Here is a 19080-nt window from a genome sequence, read left to right on the forward strand (position 1 = left end):
ATGTGAGCCAAGATTTTATATGCAGCTAAACTGACTTCCAAGCATAAGCCAAGGACAAGCTGTTATCAACATACAAAAAGTCAAGAAATATTGTTCCCACAGGAATCTACCGGAGAAGAAACTTCAGAAAACCATAATGAATGGAGAGACATCAATAAAAGGTCTAGTTGCATCAGTGCTAACCTCACTAAAAGAGAGAAAACACAAGACTGCTTCTCCCAGCAAAAGAAAATATCCACCACTTACAAAGTGATTTGTCCCCCCAAATCAAACTTTAATCTTACTCAGCCTCTTGATCCTACCAATGATTCACAGGAATTACAGAGGACAGAGGAATACTGCAAGATATTCCACACGGATGCAATCAGCAAAACCAAAAAAAACCCGATAGATATATGTATGGGCAGAAGAGGCAAAATTCCTTCAACAAGGAAAAAAAGGGGGGGAATAAAAGTGGAAATTAAAGTTAAAAGAGATCTAACAAATAAAGGAACCATTACAAAATAAGGAGTATACTGCCATCCTTCTTTTTAAAAAAAAAAAAAAAAACTAAGCTGTAAAAATGTTATGACATTCATGAAACAGTGAGAAATTTGAACGTTGAATGGATAACACATGATATGAAGCAATTCTTTTTTTTTTTTTTGTCATTTTGCTATTTCTTGGGCCGCTCCTGCAGCATATGGAGGTTCCCAGGCTAGGGGTCGAATCAGAGCTGTAGCTGCCGGCCTACACCAGAGCCACCGCAACACAGGATCCGAGCCGTGTCTGCAACCTACACCACAGCTCACGGCAACGCCAGATCGTTAACCCACTGAGCAAGGGCAGGGATCGAACCCGCAACCTCATGGTTCCTAGTCAGATTCGTTAACCACTGCGCCATGACGGGAACTCCAGCAATTCTCTTTAATCATTTTTATATGTGACACTGGTCAGGTAAATAAAAGGTAAAAAGACTTTATTCTTTAGACTTTAAATAGAATTATTACAGATCAAATGAGTGCACTGATACAGTGTCAAAGTCTTGACGCAGATAGGTGTGAAAGTGGTAGGATCGGTCTTGGGGTGATGGCTGTTGGGTGGATGATTGGTCCTAGGTGCCTATTTTTGTCTATGTTAAAAAAATTCACAATAAAAATTGAAACAAATGAAATAAAGACTCTTTCAAACAAACAAAAGCTAGGAGAATTTATTACCTACACATCTGTGTTAAAAGCAGCACTAAGAGGAGTATTCAAGAAGGAAAAATTTTCCAGATGAGCAGAGATTAATGCAGGGAGGAAATCAGGTCCTTTGAAAAGGGCTAATAAGAGGGTAAATCTCAATGAATACTCACAGTTGAAGATAATAACTGCCTTGTACTGAGACAATATAGAATTAAAATACCTGACAATAAATAAAGATAGAAGGATTATTGGACATATTCTCTGATCCTTGCATTGTCTGGGAGGTAATAAAAGCACTAATTTATATCCAGCTGTAATGAATCAAGAACGCAAGCTGCCATCTGTCGAGTAACCTCTTTGTTTTGGAAGATTAGATACTAATTTATTTATTTGTTTATGTTTATAAACAATGGAACTATTGAAATGCATTTGTTTGGGGCAGTTGCTCTTTGTAATAAAAACCCTCTTTTGTCTCTAACATATTCCATTAGGAAGTGAGTGATAAACACATGTAGAGAACTAAATATGGATGAAGTATAAAGAATACGGTAAAAAGATTGACTTCAACCCCCTCAACAAGGAAAGAGATACAAATGCCAAGGGAAGCCCAGCAGCCAGAATGCCAACACAGACACAGCCTGGGCATATTCCATCCAACAACTGATTCTTTACCTTTCTCACTCCTTGTCCATACTAGACTTGACTGAACGGGGAAAAGTGTGTTTATATAATTTCATATATATATGAATAATGGTAATTGAAACAACTATCATGGATAAGACAGTATTGTGTCCTGGCTATCAAACACATAATTATTTCATTTAACTTCAAAGCACTTTGAGAAGTGTATAATATTAATGTCCATTTTATAAACAAATAGATACTCAGAGAGATTGGGTAATTTGTACCAAGTCACAATAATTAACAGATGATGGAGTCAGAATTTGAAATCAGGTCTATCTGACTTTAAAACCTTTCCTCTTCACATGGAAAGATGATCAACATGGCTAATTATTAGAGAAATGCAGATCAAAACTGCAATGAGGTATCACCTCATTCCAGTCAGAATGGACATCATCAAAAATTCTACAAATAATAAATGCTCGAAAAGGTGTGGAGGAAAGAGAACCCTCCTACACTGTTTGTGGGAATGTAACTTGGTACAACTACCATGGAGGACAGTACAGCAGTTCCTCGATTGAAATAGAGTTACCATAAGATCCAGCAGCCCCACTCCTGGGCATCTATCCAGAGAAAACTCTAATTAGAATAGATAGATGCACCTTAAAGTTCACAAAAACACTGTTTACAATAGCTAAGACATGGAAACAATCTAAATGTCCATCGACATAGAAATGGGTAAAGATTAAATATATGTACATGACGGAATATTATTCAGCTATAACAAAGAATGATATAATGCCATTTGCAGCAACATGCATGGACCTAGAGATTACCATACCAAAAGAGGTAAGCCAGACAAAGACAAATCTCATATGATATCACTTATATGTAGAATCTAAAAAAATTATATACAGATGAACTTATTTATAAAACAGAAACAGACTCAGATATAGAACAAACATATGGTTACCAAAGGGGGAAAAGAATGGAGAGGGATAAATTAGGAGTTGGGGATTATCAGATACAAACTACTATTTGTAAAATAAAAAACAAAGTCCTTCTGCATAGCAAAGAAAACTATATTTAATATCTTGAAATAAATTATAATGGAAAAGAATCTGAAAAAGAATATACACACACCTATTAACTGAATCTCTGCTGTAGAAACTAACACAGCATTGCAAATCAATTAGACTTCAATTTAAAAAAAAAAAAGGAATTCCCACTTTCCCACTGTGGCACAGAGGGTTAAGGATCCGACTGTGGGGCCTCAAGTGGCTGCAGAGATGTGGGTTCGATCTCAGGCAGATCACAGTGGGTTAAAGGACCTGGAGATGCCACGACTGCGCATAAGTATAGGTTGCAGCTGTGATGAACTTCCATAAGCTGAGCTGTGGCTATTTAAACAAAAAAAACAAAAACACAAAAAAAACTCTCTTTCACTGTATGAAACTGTCTCTCTGAAAATCAAGAATATCTAAAAACCAAGAAGGGAAGGGTAAATCAATGTCTTAAGGAGCATATGTGTATGTGAAAATGCTTTTACATCTTGATAAAATGACCGTAATATTCATTGTTATTTGATATCAGTGAAGGAGAAGAAACTGTAGTGGTTTTTTTTGAGACAATATCTAAATCTACCCTTCTATCCAACATCTCTCCCTTATGGCCTTTAGAGGTATCACGTAAAGTGTGTACACTTTCCCAGAGTTGGGTCAATGTTTTGGCAGCTTGCTAATACCCCTGCCTCTGCACCCAAACACAAATAAGTGAAGGAGGGAAGAAACATCTTTGTTAGGATTGGGAGGCTCTTCTGGGACAGAGAAGGTGTCAATGAGCTCTGTGATGCTTGAACACCTTATCCAGCGTTGGACTCCTCTTTCTGCAGTTTCCTCGCTGTATTCTTCCTCCCACCAGCTGCTGTAACAGGAGGAAGTTAAACCCCAGAGAGGTAGCTCCTCCCTTGGGTGCACTTACAAAGGAGGAAAAAGAAGTGCTGTGACTTTTAAAATGTCTCTTCTAACCTGAGGAATCACTTTCTATCTGCTTATGCTCATGAGATGATTACAAGGTTTCACTCTGGTCCAACTCTCTAGAGAGTTTCCACTGACAAATTTCTCTTTATTAAAGGTCGCTTATTCCATTTTGAATCAACTTCCCATTATCAGAGCAAGTTATCATATTTTTATTTTGGGCATTACTTTTCTCTCCAAAACTGTATGAGATTTAGGGAAACATGGATCCAAATGGCCCTCTCTTCTGCCTAGTTAAGTTGGGTGTTGGAACTTAGCCAAAGAAGTGTCAACTTCAAATCCCAGAGCCCTTTAAAATTCCAGAATTAGGATGTGCTTTGTTGTTATTCCCATGGATGTATGTTTTGGCTTCTAAGAAGCATGCAAGGCACGGTAAGCACGTAGAATAAAAAGAATATTTCGCTGTATATAAATGAATATTTGAATGAGGGCGGTATCCTGTCCTACACTGGAATAATAGCTTTCTTTTATAAGAAAATACTCCACTTTTCACACTATATATTTTAAGATATTATTATTATTAGTTCATAAAAAAATTAAGAAATACACTGCTAGGATTTAGAAGCAAGGGAGTAATTTTGCTGTTTTTCTTTAATAGTTTGCCTTTTGGCTTCAGTAACTCAGAATATTTGCAAGGTGTTTATGAGGATGTTTAATATTGTCTGAGAAGGAAGAGCAAGAAATTTGCAAGTACAGATGAGTAAAGTTTAAAAAGAAGTCTATTTTCAAGGTAAAAACAAATTCATCAAAAATGTTCACCCATATTAAAGATAATAAAGCAAGAATTATATTTTAAGTATCCATTTGATTTAATTCACTCTCAGATCTTTATCTGGATATATATATATGTTATATGTGTGTGTTTTATGTACGATAAACAGTGTAAAGAGATTTTTAAAAGTATTTATTACTTTAAAATCTTTCAAAGCCAGGCTACAGTTGATAGCTGAATTATCTGTTTACTATTTACAACTTCCTCTCTAAAGATACAGGTATCTCATGCCTTGTCTTTTGAAATGTAACCTTATACATCTGTTGAGCTCACATCTGGACATTTAGCCTAACTCATCATTTCCTTCTGTATGTCCAAAAACTCAGTTATTTCAGCCGAGATTCAGCCCTTGGGAGAACTGAAAGAGTTACAGCCTTCTTTTGCCCAGGTTTTATAAACTCTCCCTTACCTTTTTCCCCAGGATATCAGTAAGTATAAAAATAAGCAGTCTGAGTTCCTTCTGGCTTTAGAGAAAGGAGCACAGGAGGATGGGGCATACGCTCCATTAACATTTGTTTCTATAGAATAAAGAACAAAGACTTTATGTGAAAGAGAAGACATTGACTGTCCACACAGTTATAAAAAAAACACCTTTTTTTTTTTTTGGACAAAGGAAATACAATTTGAATACTGAAAGGAGGGATTTTAAGCACCAATGAGGAAGATGTGAACTTTCAAACAATAAAGATCTCACACTGTAGAATGTTAAATATTTCAATTCATCAAGGAAAAACCATATACTATATGACACAGCAAATAATTAAATACATGAATATAATCCCAGGCCAAGATTTTCAAGAGCAATACAAACATGAGAAGTTAAGAGCCAAACACTAAAATATTAAACTTGAATTTGAGATATTGGTATGACATTATATATATACATATATTCTAGATCTGTCCACTACCAGAGACAGAAAACTGACAACTAACATTTGTAGAACAAAAAAGAGATTTTTTAAAAACTCATAATACACTCCTAATAAAACCCCATAATAATAACTGACTCAGATAATTTTCAAAAGTGGAGGCTAAAATAATTACATGAAAGGTTTAATGGGACCCATATGTCAAAGTATAGGTTAACTGCTAATTACTTTTAAAAATTGCTAATTTGTGACCACTGATTAAATTATTAACAGCCTATAGGAAAATGTGTATTTTCCTCAGCTTACTGAATTATTTTGGATATGGAACATTTTTTTCTTAAAAATAGGTCATGTTTATTTCACACATGCATATATGATATGTAAACAATTAGATACATATATTTCTGTATTTATTTCTTAGTAATTACAAAGGGAAAATGTATCTTTATGTCTTTGGGCTTAGGCAATGATAATCTTTCATTATCTTAACCTAATGGTCTATGGCAACCAGTTTTATAGGCATCCTGATCTAAAGCACCTAACATCATTTATGAACATTCTTGCCACAAAGATTTACCTCAGATCGAATCAATCTATACTCCAGACCTAAACATTCATTTTGTAGATTCTTCAGGACAAAGGGTGAAGTTAAGCAACACTGAGAGACAACAGTCAGATTTATCTAGATTGTGGACCATTTTACAAGACAACTGGCCTGGACACTTCATATATAAATTGCATTTTAAAATGGGTGACATAATCAAAGCCATTTATGATAAACCCACAGCAAATATAATCCTCAATGGGGAAAAACTGAAAGCCTTCTCACTCCAATCTGGAACAAGATAGGGATGCCCACTCTCACCACTGCTCTTCAACATAGTTTTGGAAGTCCTAGCCACAGCAATTAGGCAAACAAAAGAAATAAAAGGCATCCATATAGGAAGAGAAGAGATCAAACTGTCACTGTATGCAGATGACATGAACTATATATAGAAAACCCTAAGGACTCAATCCAAAAACCACTTGAACTGATTAATAAATTCAGCCAAGTAGCAGGATATAAGTATAACATTCAGAAGTCAGTCGCATTTCTGTATACCAGCAATGAAATATTAGAAAAGGAATACAAAAATACAATACCTTTTAAAATTGCACCTTAAAAAATCAAATACCTCGGAATACACCTGACCAAGGAGGTAAAGGACTTTTACGCCGAGAACTATAAAACTTTCATCAAAGAAATCAAAGAAGATGTAAAGAAATGGAAAGATATTCCATGTTCCTGGACTGGGAAAATCAATATTGTAAAAATGGCCATACTTCTCAAAGCAATCTACAGATTCAATGCAATCCCCATCAAATTACCCATGACATTTTTCACAGAACTAGAACAAACAATCCAAACATTTATATGGAACCACAAAAGACCCAGAATTGACAAAGTAATCCTGAGAAACAAAAACCAAACAGGAGGCATAACTCTCCCAGACTTCAAGAAATACTACAAAGCCACAGTCATCAAAACAGTGTGGTACTGGTATCAAAACAGACAGACAGACCAATGGAACAGAATAGAGAACCCGGAAATAAACCCAGACACCTAGGGTCAATTAAGCTTTGACAAGGGAGGCAAGAACATAAAATGGGAAAAAGAAAGTCTATTCAGCAAGCATTGCTGGGAAACCTGGACGGCTGCATGCAAAGCAAGGAAACTAGAACACACCCTTACACCATGCACAAAAAATAAACTCAAAATGGCTGAAAGATTTAAATATATGACAGGACACCATCCAACTCCTAGAAGACAACATAGGCAGAACACTCTCTGACATCAACGTCATGAATATTTTCTCAGTCAGTCTCCCAAAGCAATAGAAATTAGAGCAAAAATAAACCCATGGGACCTCATCAAACTGAAAAGCTTTTGCACAGCAAAGGAAACCCAAAAGGAAACAAAAAGACAACTTACAGAATGGGAGAAAATAGATTCAAATGATGCAACTGACAAGGGCTTAATCTCTAGAATATATAAGCAACTTATACAACCCAACAGCAAAAAAGCCAATCAATCAATGGAAAAATGGGCAAAAGACCTGAATAGACTGTTCTCCAAGGAAGATATACAGATGGCCAGCAAACACATGAGAAAATGCTCAACATCGCTGATCATAAGAGAAATGCAAATCAAAACTACCATGAGATACCACCTCACACTAGTCAGAATGGCCATCATTAATAAGTCCACAAATAACAAGTGCTGGAGGGGGTGTGGAGAAAAGGGAACCCTCCTGTACTGTTGGTGAGAATGTAAACTGGTACAGCTATGGAGAACAGTTTGGAGATACCTTAGAAATCTATACATAGAACTTCCATATGACCCCACAATCCCACTCTTGGGCATATATCCGGGCAAAACTCTACTTAAAAGAGACACATGCACCCGCATGTTCATTGCAGCACTATTCACAATAGCCAGGACATGGAAACAACCCAATGTCCATCAACAGATGATTGGATTAGGAAGAGGTGGTGTATATATACACAATGGAATACTACTCAGCCATAAAAAAGAATGACATAATGCCATTTGCAGCAACATGGATGGAACTAGAGAATCTCATACTGAGTGAAATGAGCCAGAAAGACAAAGACAAATACCATATGATATCACTTATCACTGGAATCTAATATCCAGCACAAATGAACATCTCCTCAGAAAAGAAAATCATGGACTTGGAAAATAGACTTGTGGCTGCCTGATGGGAGAAGGAGGGAGTGGGAGGGATTGGGAGCTTGGGCTTATCAGACACAACTTAGAATAGATTTACAAGGAGATCCTGCTGAATAGCATTGAGAACTATGTCTAGATCCTCATGTTGCAACAGAACAAAGGGTGGGGGAAAAAAATGTATACATGTAAGGATAACTTGATCCCCCTGCTGTACAGTGGGAAAATAAAATAAAAAATAAATAAAATAAAATAAAATGGGTGACAATTTTCACTTAAAAGTCACAAGAAAGACAAAGAAACCTATTAAATAAATATTGTTTTGACCAAATTTAAAATTTTAACAGAAGGCATTCTTAGCAGAAATAGGAGAATTAAAAGATGGACTATTAGATGATCTAATTGATTTATTGTTTAATTTCTTAAGGATAATAATATTTAATGTTCCTATAATGGATGATTATTGATGAAGTACCTGGGGGTAGAGCTATATTTCAACATACATGGAAATTGTTCAATTATGCACATACCACCAACTCTATCTGTACTATCTAATATATATTATTGTCAAGTCATCTTTAAAAGAGCTAGCATGTTGCCTATATATTAAATTATATATATATATGTATATATATATACATATATATTTTTTTGTCTTTTTGCTATTTCTTGGGCCACTCCCGCGGCATATGGAGGTTCCCTGGCTAGGGGTCTAATCGGAGCTGTAGCCTCGGACCTATGCCAGAGCCACAGCAATGTGGGATCCGAGCCGCCTCTGCAACCTACACCACAGCTCATGGCAATGCTGGATCGTTAACCCACTGAGCAAGCGCAGGGACCGAACCTGCAACCTCATGGTTCCTAGTTGGATTCGTTAACCACTGCGCCACGATGGGAACTCCTATATTAAATTATAGACACTTGTTTAATAAGTTAAAGAGGATAATTTGATTTGGACTTTTGTGACTTTGCTTAAAGATCTTATTTGCTTATATATCATATGTATTTAGTATGAGAAAAATTTCAAATTCTCCTTTTGAGTAAAAAAAAAAAATGGACAAATGGGATAACTTCGGATGGAAATAGAAAAAGTCCAGAATAGCCAAAACATTACTGAGAAAGAAAAACGAAGCTGGAAGTATCATACTCCCTGGTTTAATACTATAGAACAAAGCTACATTCATCAAAAGAGTATGGTACTGGGAGTACCCTTCATGGCTCAGTGGGTTAACAAACCCTACTAGGATACATGGGATGTGGGTTCATTCCCTGACTTCACTTAGTGGGTTAAGGATTCAGCATTGCTGTGAGCCATGGTGTAGGTCACAGACACAGCTCAGATCCTGCATTTCTGTGGCTGTGGTATAGTCTGGCAGCTGTTGCTCCAATTAGACTCCTGGGTCTAATTCCAAGACCCAAGTTCCAATTTCCCAAGCCTGAGAACTTCCATATGCCACAGGTGTGCCACCCCTCCCCCCCCAAAAAAAAACAGTATGGTACTGGCACAGAAACAGATACATAGATCAATGGAACAAAATAAAGAGCCCAGAAATTAACCCACACATATACGGGCAATTAATCTACAACAAAGGAGGCAAGATTATACAATAAGGAAAAGAGAACTTCTTCAGTAGATGGTATTGGTAAGAATTGGTAGTTATATGCAGAAGACTCAAACTGGACTATTCTCCCACACTATGCACAAAAACAAATTTAAAATGGATTAATGACTTAAATGTAAGATCTGAAACCATAAAACTTCTAGAAGAGAACATGAGCAGTACTCTTTTTGTCATTAGTCTAAGCAAAACTTTTTTGGCTATGTCTCCTCATGCAAGGGAATAAAACCAAAAAAAAATAAAGAAATGTGATTACATTAAACTAAAAAGCTTTTGCACAGCAAAGGAAACTATCAACAAAATGAAAAGGCTACCAATTCTGGAAGAAGATATTTGTAAGTGATATATATGATAAGGTGTTAATATCCGAAATACACAAAGAGCTCATATAAACTCAGTATCAAAAAATAAGCAACCCAAATGGGCAGAAGATCTTAATAGTCATTTTTCCAAGAAGAAATACAGGTAGCCAACAGGCACATGAAAACTTCCTCAACATCACTAATCATCAGGGAAATGTAGATCAAAATTGCTGTGAGTTATCACCTTATACCAATCAGAATGCCTATTATCAAAAAGACAACAAATAAAAATAACAAGGATATGGAAAAGTGGAATCCTTGTGCACTGCTGGGGGGAAGGTAAATTGGTGCAGCCAATATGGAAAACAACATGGAGATTCCTCAAAAAATTAATAATAAAGCCACCATACTTAACATAGACCATACAAATGTTTTCTTAGTCAGTTTCCCAAGGCAGTAGAAATAAAAACAAAAATAAAAAAATGGGACTTAATCAAACTTACAAGTTTTTGCACAGCATAGGAAACAATTTTAAAAAAATACCCAAAAGACAACCTATGGAATTGGAGAAAATAATCGCAAATGATGCAACTGACAAGGGCTTAATTTCCAAAATATAAAAACAACTCATACAACTCAACAACAAAAAAAGAAACAGCCCAAATGAAAAATTGGCAAGAAGACCTAAATAGACATATCTCCAAAGAAGACATACAGATGGCAAATAGGCACATGGAAAAATGTTCAGCATCACTAATAGAGAAATGCAAATCAAAACCAAAATGAGGTATCACCTCCCACCACTCAGAATGGCCATCATTAAAAAGTCTATGAATATCAAATGCTGGAGAGGGTGTAGAGAAAAGAGAGCCCTCTTATATTATTGGTGGAAATGTAAACTGGTACACCCACTATTGAGAACAGTATAGAGGTCTCTCAGAAAACTGAGTATAGAACTACCATATGATCCAACAATCCCACTCATGGGCATATATCTGGACAAAACTACAATTCAAAAAGATATATGCACCATATGTTCATAGCAGCATTATTCACAATAGCCGAGACATAGAAAAAAACCTAAATGTCCATCAATAGATGAATGGATTAAAATGCAGTACATATATACAATGAAATAATACCCAGCTATAAAAACAAACAAAATAATGTCATTTGCAGCAACATGGATGCAACTAGAGATTATCATACCAAGTGAAATAAGTCAGAAAGAAAAAGAAAAATACCATATGATATCAAATTATATGTATAATCTAAAATATGGCACAAATGAACATATCTACAAAACAGAAACAAACTCACAGACATAGAGAACAGATTTATGATTGCCAAAGGGAAGGGGGGAGTAGAATGGACTGGGACTTTGGGGTTATTAGATGCAAACTATTACATTTAGAATAGATAAGCAATGAAATACCCTGATAAAAGCTAATATAACAAAGTGAATGTGTGTGTGTGTGTGTGTGTGTGTGTGTGTGTGTGTGTGACTGAGTCCCTTTGAGGTACAGCAGAAATTGGCACACTGTAAATCAACTATACTTCAATCTTTAAAAAAATTTAAAAAAAAACTACCATACCATCAAGCAACTTCACACATGGGTACTTAGAAAAAAAAGCAGTAAACACTAACTAGAAAAGGCATATACATCCATAAGTTTACTCCAGCATAATACAATAGTCAAGACATGGCAAAAACTTAAGCGCCCATCAACAGATGAATGGATAAAGAGGTATACACACAATCATGCAATGGAATTTCAGTCATAAAAAACAATGAAATCTTGCCCTTTGTGACAATATGGATGGGCCTAGAGGGTATTATATTAAGTGAAATAAGTCAGATAGAAAAAGGTAAATACTATATGATTTCACTTATATGTGGAATCTAAAAAACAAAACAAATGAATAAACGTAACAATAGACATAAGACAGAACCTGTCATTGAAATGAACTCAGAGAAAAATGGTTGGCATAGGTGCCAGACCTTTTAGTAAAAAGTAATGATGAGAAATCAGAGGTTAGTCACACCGATAGGAATGTCAAGACTTCCTTCAAACATATTCTGAATGATGACTATGCCAAGAGCCGAGAGCAGGCAAAAAGATCATGGAGGAAAAGCGAGAGTAATGGCAGAAACCCACTCAAACATACAGTGGACTTCGCCCTCAGAGATCCTCAAGAAAACACATTCACACTGTATTTATTTTTAAATAAGGCATAATAGAAGGCAAAGCATTATACAAATATTAGGTATATTCTGGTGTTAAAAAAATACAAACACAAGTGTAGCTCAATAAAAGTAAACTCTTCAATTTAGACCACAATTTTGGCAATACCACAAAACAATTTTTATCAATATATCTGCTTGTTTTCTTTGTTTCTACAATAACAAAAATTAGAATTATCTAAATTTAATCCCCTTAAATTCTGAAAGAAATTTTAAAATGAAGTTTAATAAGTCAAATACAAACTTCCACTTAATCACGATAAAATTGTTGGAAACAATGTTTGTAATTAATTACACAAAAACAGTGGTCACTCACCTTATTTAGATACAGGAAGAAATGAACAGAAAATGAACTTAGCAGTTTAGTTGTTGAGTAAAATAATTACAATGTGAGGAAATTTTATAGATTTCCTGTTATAACAATTTTAGAGATGAATATTTTTGTTTCAGAATTGAACTAAACTGTACTGTGGTCTAAATGTGTAATCAATGCCTTGAAATGAAATAGTAAAAAGTATTTATAACCCAACATAACATGTGAGGAGGCTCACTGTGTCAGTTGGGGAGGGACCAATGAGGAGACAGAAACAACACAGTAATTTGAATAAGGAAAAGCTACTGAATCAGGAACTATTAACTACTAAAAAGTTTAGTCAAAGACTAAAAGAAAAAAACAAGGAGTAGTTCAATAAGTAGTATAGCAGTAGCAAGTGTTAACCACAAATATTGCCTATAGAACTGAAGGGGAGTGAACAGACAGGTACTTAAAAACATAGAAGAGCCCCCTGGCACAACCACCACCAAGTCTGAGTCAGCTTTGTAGAGCTGTGGCCACCACAGGAACTCTGTGGGGACAAAGAGACTAAGCCCCACAGGATGTTAGGATACACATAGTCTACTGGAGTGGTTTCCTAGAGTGCAGAGGGTCTTACCAGAAGGTACAGACTACATCTTAGCCAAGACGTAAACACTGCCAGGGTCCCTGCTGACTAAACTGCTAAATACTAAGGGAAGACAGCACTCTGGAAAATGGAGGCAAAGTCCCTTCCTCCTGCTCTGGCTTTGAGCATCTTTCCACAGCCTTAAACTGGCAAAGCTTAACATCAAGTCAGCTGGTAAAGGAGAGTTATCTATCTGGTCCAGCTCGGGTAATACATACCCCAAAAAAACAGCAAAGATGTGGAGAAGAAAGGCAATAAAATGAGTAACTGGCATGCTGTGCTTCCACCAACCTTGACTGTCAAAACTGACAGGGGTAAAATCTGTGGAAAGTCACATGTTTATTCTGGTAGTCACAAATGGTAACTTCTCAGTTCCTATTTTTAAATTTGGTTACCTATTATAATAATTCTGACTTCAAACTATTCACCAGAAATCATATTTGTGTCATTACTTACTTAACTTTGCATTGAGGTATACAAAAAGTATATAAATTATAAATGTGCAAATTAATATATTTTTACAAAGATATACACTCATGTCTCCTAGGACAAGTCTACTACCAGCACCCCGGAAGACTCATTCTTGCTGCCTCAAGCAGTAATAATTTATATTTTTTAAATATTCCCTTAAAAAATCTTTATTCCTTTTATTATATGTTTGGTGTAACTATTAGGAAATACAGAGAAAAATACTGCAGCCCTTTGTAATGGAAACTAAGCATGCAAGAAGTTACTTTTAATTTGAGACCTACTTAATTTTATCATTCTACATTGCCTTCTAAAATAGTCAAAGAACTCTACAGAAATTATGGGCTACTCTTGTTTCTGTGTATGTTGATAATACAATCAATTTCCTTCTCATTTTTCTACAGGAAAAAGGAATGTCATATTAAGAACACATACAGGAGTTCCCACTGTGGCTCAGCGGAAACAAATCCGACTAGGAGCCATGAGGTGGTGGGTTCCATCCCTGGCCTCACTCAGTGGGTTAAGGATCCAGCGTTGCCATGAGCCATAGTGTAGGTAGCAGGCACAGCTCAGATCTGGCATTGCTGTGGCTATGGTAGGCTGGCAGCAACAGCTCTGATTAGACCCCTAGCCTGGGAATCTCCACATGCTGCAGGTGCGGCCCTCAAAAAGACAAAAAAGAAAAAAATAAAAAGATTAAAAAAAAAAAAAAAAAGAACACAGCCTCAAAAAATCCTCTGTCATTCTGCATAGAAATAGAGACAGAGGAGTTTCCTTCATGTCTCAGCAGTTAACAAAGCTGACTAGGATCCATGAGGATGCAGGTTCAATCCCTGCCCTTGCTCAGTGGGTTAAGGATCCGGTGTTGCCATGAGCTGTGGTGTAGGTTGCAGACGCGGCTCGGATCCCATGTTGCTGTAACTGTGGTGTGGTTGGGCAGTTGTAGCTCTGATTCAACCCCTAGCCTAGGAACTTCCATGTGCCATGGGTACGATCCTAAAAAAAGCAAAAAAAAAAAAAGAAGAAGAAGAAATAGAGACAGAATTCCAAGCATCAAGAATAAGCTATTTTCTACTGCTACCAAACTGTCCCTTTAATGTGAGAAAATTCTACACGTAGGCAAAACAAACAGGCACCAACAATAACTGGTTATTAATTGCAATAATTTAACTTATTTAAATACATGCAAAAACAAAAATTTTAATACAAAATAAACTCTCTTCAAAACTCGCAGCTTTTAATATGGAATATATTTTTATTATATAATTTTATTGCAAATAGTGAAGGGAAAGTAATACATTAAATAGTAACAGCAAGGTTTTAAAAAATATTTTAAGACAACCTTTGGATTTTAGAGCTCTTCAACTTTTCAGTTGAAAAAATTTAGCCAATTAATCACTATGGGCTCAGTAATCCAAGAGACTCAAGAAATTTTATATTATTGGTTTTTCTTATCCCTCTGTTTCTAGGTTTCTAAAACTTCATTTTAGTATTTTACATTATTATCAAATCAAATTTTTAAATTGATTGTAATATTGAAATTTGATGTTTTTAACTACATAATTTATTTTTTTCGAACAAGCTTTTCATTACAATCAAGATCCTTTGAACTTATGATTAGGCTTCAGAGCCTGAAAGTGGTGAGTGTTTTTCCAGAAAGTTTTCAGATTTTTTTTTTCCCAATGCCTGCCTTCACTGGATTTGGTTCAAAATTTTCTAATGGGAAGCATACTTTGAACAGCTGTGATTCCATGTTTTTAATATATTATTTTACTTTATTGCTCTTCCCTAACTCTGAGCACTCACAGTCAACATATTTTTAAAAGCTTTATATTTGGTAATATTTTGTTCTTTGTTTCTTGTTATAATGGGCTTTCAAAGATTAAGCGAATTTGCAGATTTTCCAAACAAACACATCTGTACAGGACAGTGTGATATTAGAAGGTTCCTGAAATTAAGTAATACAATGTAAATGCTTTCTGCATTACCCATTTGCTGCAAGGAAAGTGAGGAAAACTGCCAATGGATTTATTTTAGGAAGAAAATGACTATTTTGAAATAAAATACAAAGTTTACTGCACAGACCATATTTTACTCTTAATCATGTTCAATTGGGGAGTATCCTCTTGCATTTATATACCAGGAAATGATGTCAGGAGCTGACCTATTATTTTCAGAGACAAAGGTTATCACACACAAAGTAAATAACTTTTTCTAGTTGATGTTCACCCAAACTGTTTTAATGAATTAACACTCTGTAATTTCATCAAATATACATGTTGGAAGTGTTTAACAAAATAATGCTGTGTTTAAAGTTTCATTGCCTTTAAGCCTAACGCTGTCCATGCTGCTATTTCCTTTATCCTGGCTTGGAAAAGATATTTGGTCACACTAACTCCTACACACATAGCTCAGTTATTCACCCCGATCTCAGGGCTCTTCTTTCCATCTCCCATTTATTTTTTATTATTATTCCAGGTTTCTTACTCTTCCTTCCTTTGTCCCCACCCACTCAACCCAACTACCCACTGACATCCTGAGTTCTGCTCTTCAGTAGTTTTTCCAAATTAGTACTTTCCTCCATTTCCCTTCAGAAATACTTTGGCACTCCTAATCCCTCCTTAGAGACCACTTGCTCACCTTAGCTCTACAATCATTCTCCAAACTATGCTTATTCCTACAGAGGTTTAGACAGCGCCTTGCTCTTCCATTTTTCTTTCCATAACAAAATAATTCTTTGGAACATCTGGGCAGGGACCCCAAAAAGCAAATTCCATGAACCAGTAAGAGGACTTTGTATCAAATGAGAAGTTTTGCCAAGCTGTGGTCATACTAAAGTGCATAATGGCTAGTGCCTAGCTGATTGCATTTTCATTTGCAATATAGCAATACTGCCAGGAACTTGAATCAAACTTACATATGACAGCAAGTTACTTAGGATTCCATGCTGTTACAAAGCTCTTCTGAAAGACCTTGATAATTGGGATGTGACGTTTGATATTATGTACAAATGTCTACAGATTCTACTAAGCATGTGATCATAGGAACAATGTAAGACACTATTTAAAAAGTAATGCAATAGCCATCACTTTCTAAACAGTTTTTAAAAATAAATTAGATGCAAGAGGTGTGAAAAATGTACCTCTAGTAAGTTCACTTTTTTTCAACAATGATTTCAAATTGTTTCCATTTAAATTGCAAGGTAAACTTTATTTACTAATATTTAAATGGTATGAAATAAAGTTATTCATTTAGTCATTCATTCAATAAATATTTACTGAATACCAACTATGTGGGAAATGCAGATCCACATAAGTTATCAATAAAGCCTTGGTTTGCAACTTACCATGAGCCATACGATGGAACCAGTAGTAGCCAAAGTCAACTCCCAAGAAAGTTAAATACCAAGTCCATGGAGAATCCCAAGGCAAACTGATGATGCTGTAGTTCTCCCAGATATAAATGTAACTAGTAAGTTCAATGCTCCTAGAAAACAAACTGGAAAGATAAAACTTATAAGCAATGATTATGCTAAATTTTACATGTAAATTATGCTAAAACATTTTGTATAGTATTCAGAAATTAATATGATGACATGTTAAAAAAAATCTTTCCCTCCTTCTTTTTTCATACTGCTTTAGCATGCCTTTGAAGAAGCTCCATTTCCTTGGTATCAAAATGATTCACATGATGTTTCCTTTGTTTCATAAGATCATGGATGCCAACTATTTGCTCATTTCATGGAATTTAGGAGGATTCTCCTTTTTTGTCTCAAAAAAATACTTTTCATGGAACCCATATAACTTAAATATGACAAAACAGAATTGACATTTTTTGTAACCGTCATTTATAAATCTTAATGAAGGAGACTTTTTAAAGGAAATGTTATAAGTAGAAACTTATGAATAGAATGTTCTTAAAGGAGACTGCAAATTGCCTACTCCCTTAAAATATGTTAATCCCATAAAGTATGCCTTTAGATTAAAGTTGCTTCTGGTTACCTGTTCTCTCTCTTCCTCTCTATTTCCTCCTTCCTCTTTACATACACACACACCACACATTTTTAATGTTTTTAGATATTATTCTTAAGATCACAAATCAGATTCTTAGAGCACTTCAGTATTTCTTGTAGTAATATAAACTACAGATCTCAAAATACAATGGAATACTCTTCCCCTAGAAATAAACAATTGTTTTTATAACCCAGACAGAATATCTCATGCCATCTATTCTACCAAGCTTCAACAAATTCTTATTTCAAGAACTTTTTAAAATATACATAATATACTTCAATTTTACAAAATGTAGAATTTTTTCTTTTAAATTTCCTATAACCAAATTTAAGATCAAACTCAGCATAATCATTCCTTTTATCACTTTTATAGATTTATGACTTTTTCTTTTACTTTTATCATTAACATATAAAATGAATTATAATACCTAATAAAGATTAATGTATAAACTATGAACATTGAGCAAATTCATAAATATTCTAATTTTAAATAAAAGTCAAGGAAGGAGTTAAAGTTAGTAAGCTTTAAAGTATTTCCCTTTAAATAGCTTTTGTAAATCAGTATGTTATGGTTCTATTGGAAACTTGACTCTTTTAATCTACTTTGACTTTAATTATGATCTGATTCTAACTATGATTTAATAACTAATATTATCTCCTATTTTGAATACTTCGAGTTATTATTTAATCAGTAAAATTAACTCGGCTTCCTCACAGTAGCATTACTATAAACAACTAAGAGAAATTCCCAGTGCCTACACTTTCCAAAATGATTACACATCATCAGATCCTAAAACTCAGTTTTCAATTTAAGATTATCATCAGTTTGTAAATTGACTGTGCATACATTCAGGGCAAGGATAGGCTGAAGAAAGAGAACTCCAGATTTGGCGGTAGCATTTTTAATAAGCAGGGAACTTACAGAGGAGGTTTATTTGGGAGGCTGCAAGACATAAATCTCCATGCTCTTCTGCCAGAATCTTAAAAGTTTCTAAAAAGGTCTTAACTAGGTTCAGTTACTGATTCAGTCCAGATGGTCTCAAACACTTACTCTCTCAGGGTTGTGTCCTTGAAACAGCAGCTAGCATGGGAATTGTAGATGGAGCTTGCATTCCAGGGAGGGGAAGAAGGTAAGAGGTGGAGGTAAGAGAAGGTAAGGTCCAGCTAGCTGGTCAACTAGTTATTGCATCCACTCAGTGACCTCCTCCAACAATGGTATGGCTGGAAAGAGCAATTTACTCCCTAAGTGTGAGTCCCTGACCCAAGGAAACTACTTCCCCAGCATTCCTGTCACAACT

At 35.3% G+C, this 19080-nt stretch overlaps 1 protein-coding gene across 1 annotated transcript in view; it reads right to left on the reverse strand.

Moving 5' to 3' along the window:
- AGMO (alkylglycerol monooxygenase) overlaps positions 1–19080 on the reverse strand; it is a 196456-nt gene that overhangs the window by 166618 nt on the left and 10758 nt on the right. Inside the window, exon 3 of the mRNA XM_047754393.1 lies at positions 17117–17268. Coding sequence (XP_047610349.1) covers positions 17117–17268 — 152 coding nt within the window. The remainder of the gene's footprint in view (positions 1–17116; positions 17269–19080) is intronic.

The sequence above is a fragment of the Phacochoerus africanus genome, chromosome 11, assembly GCF_016906955.1.
Source record: "Phacochoerus africanus isolate WHEZ1 chromosome 11, ROS_Pafr_v1, whole genome shotgun sequence".
NCBI lineage: Eukaryota > Metazoa > Chordata > Mammalia > Artiodactyla > Suidae > Phacochoerus > Phacochoerus africanus.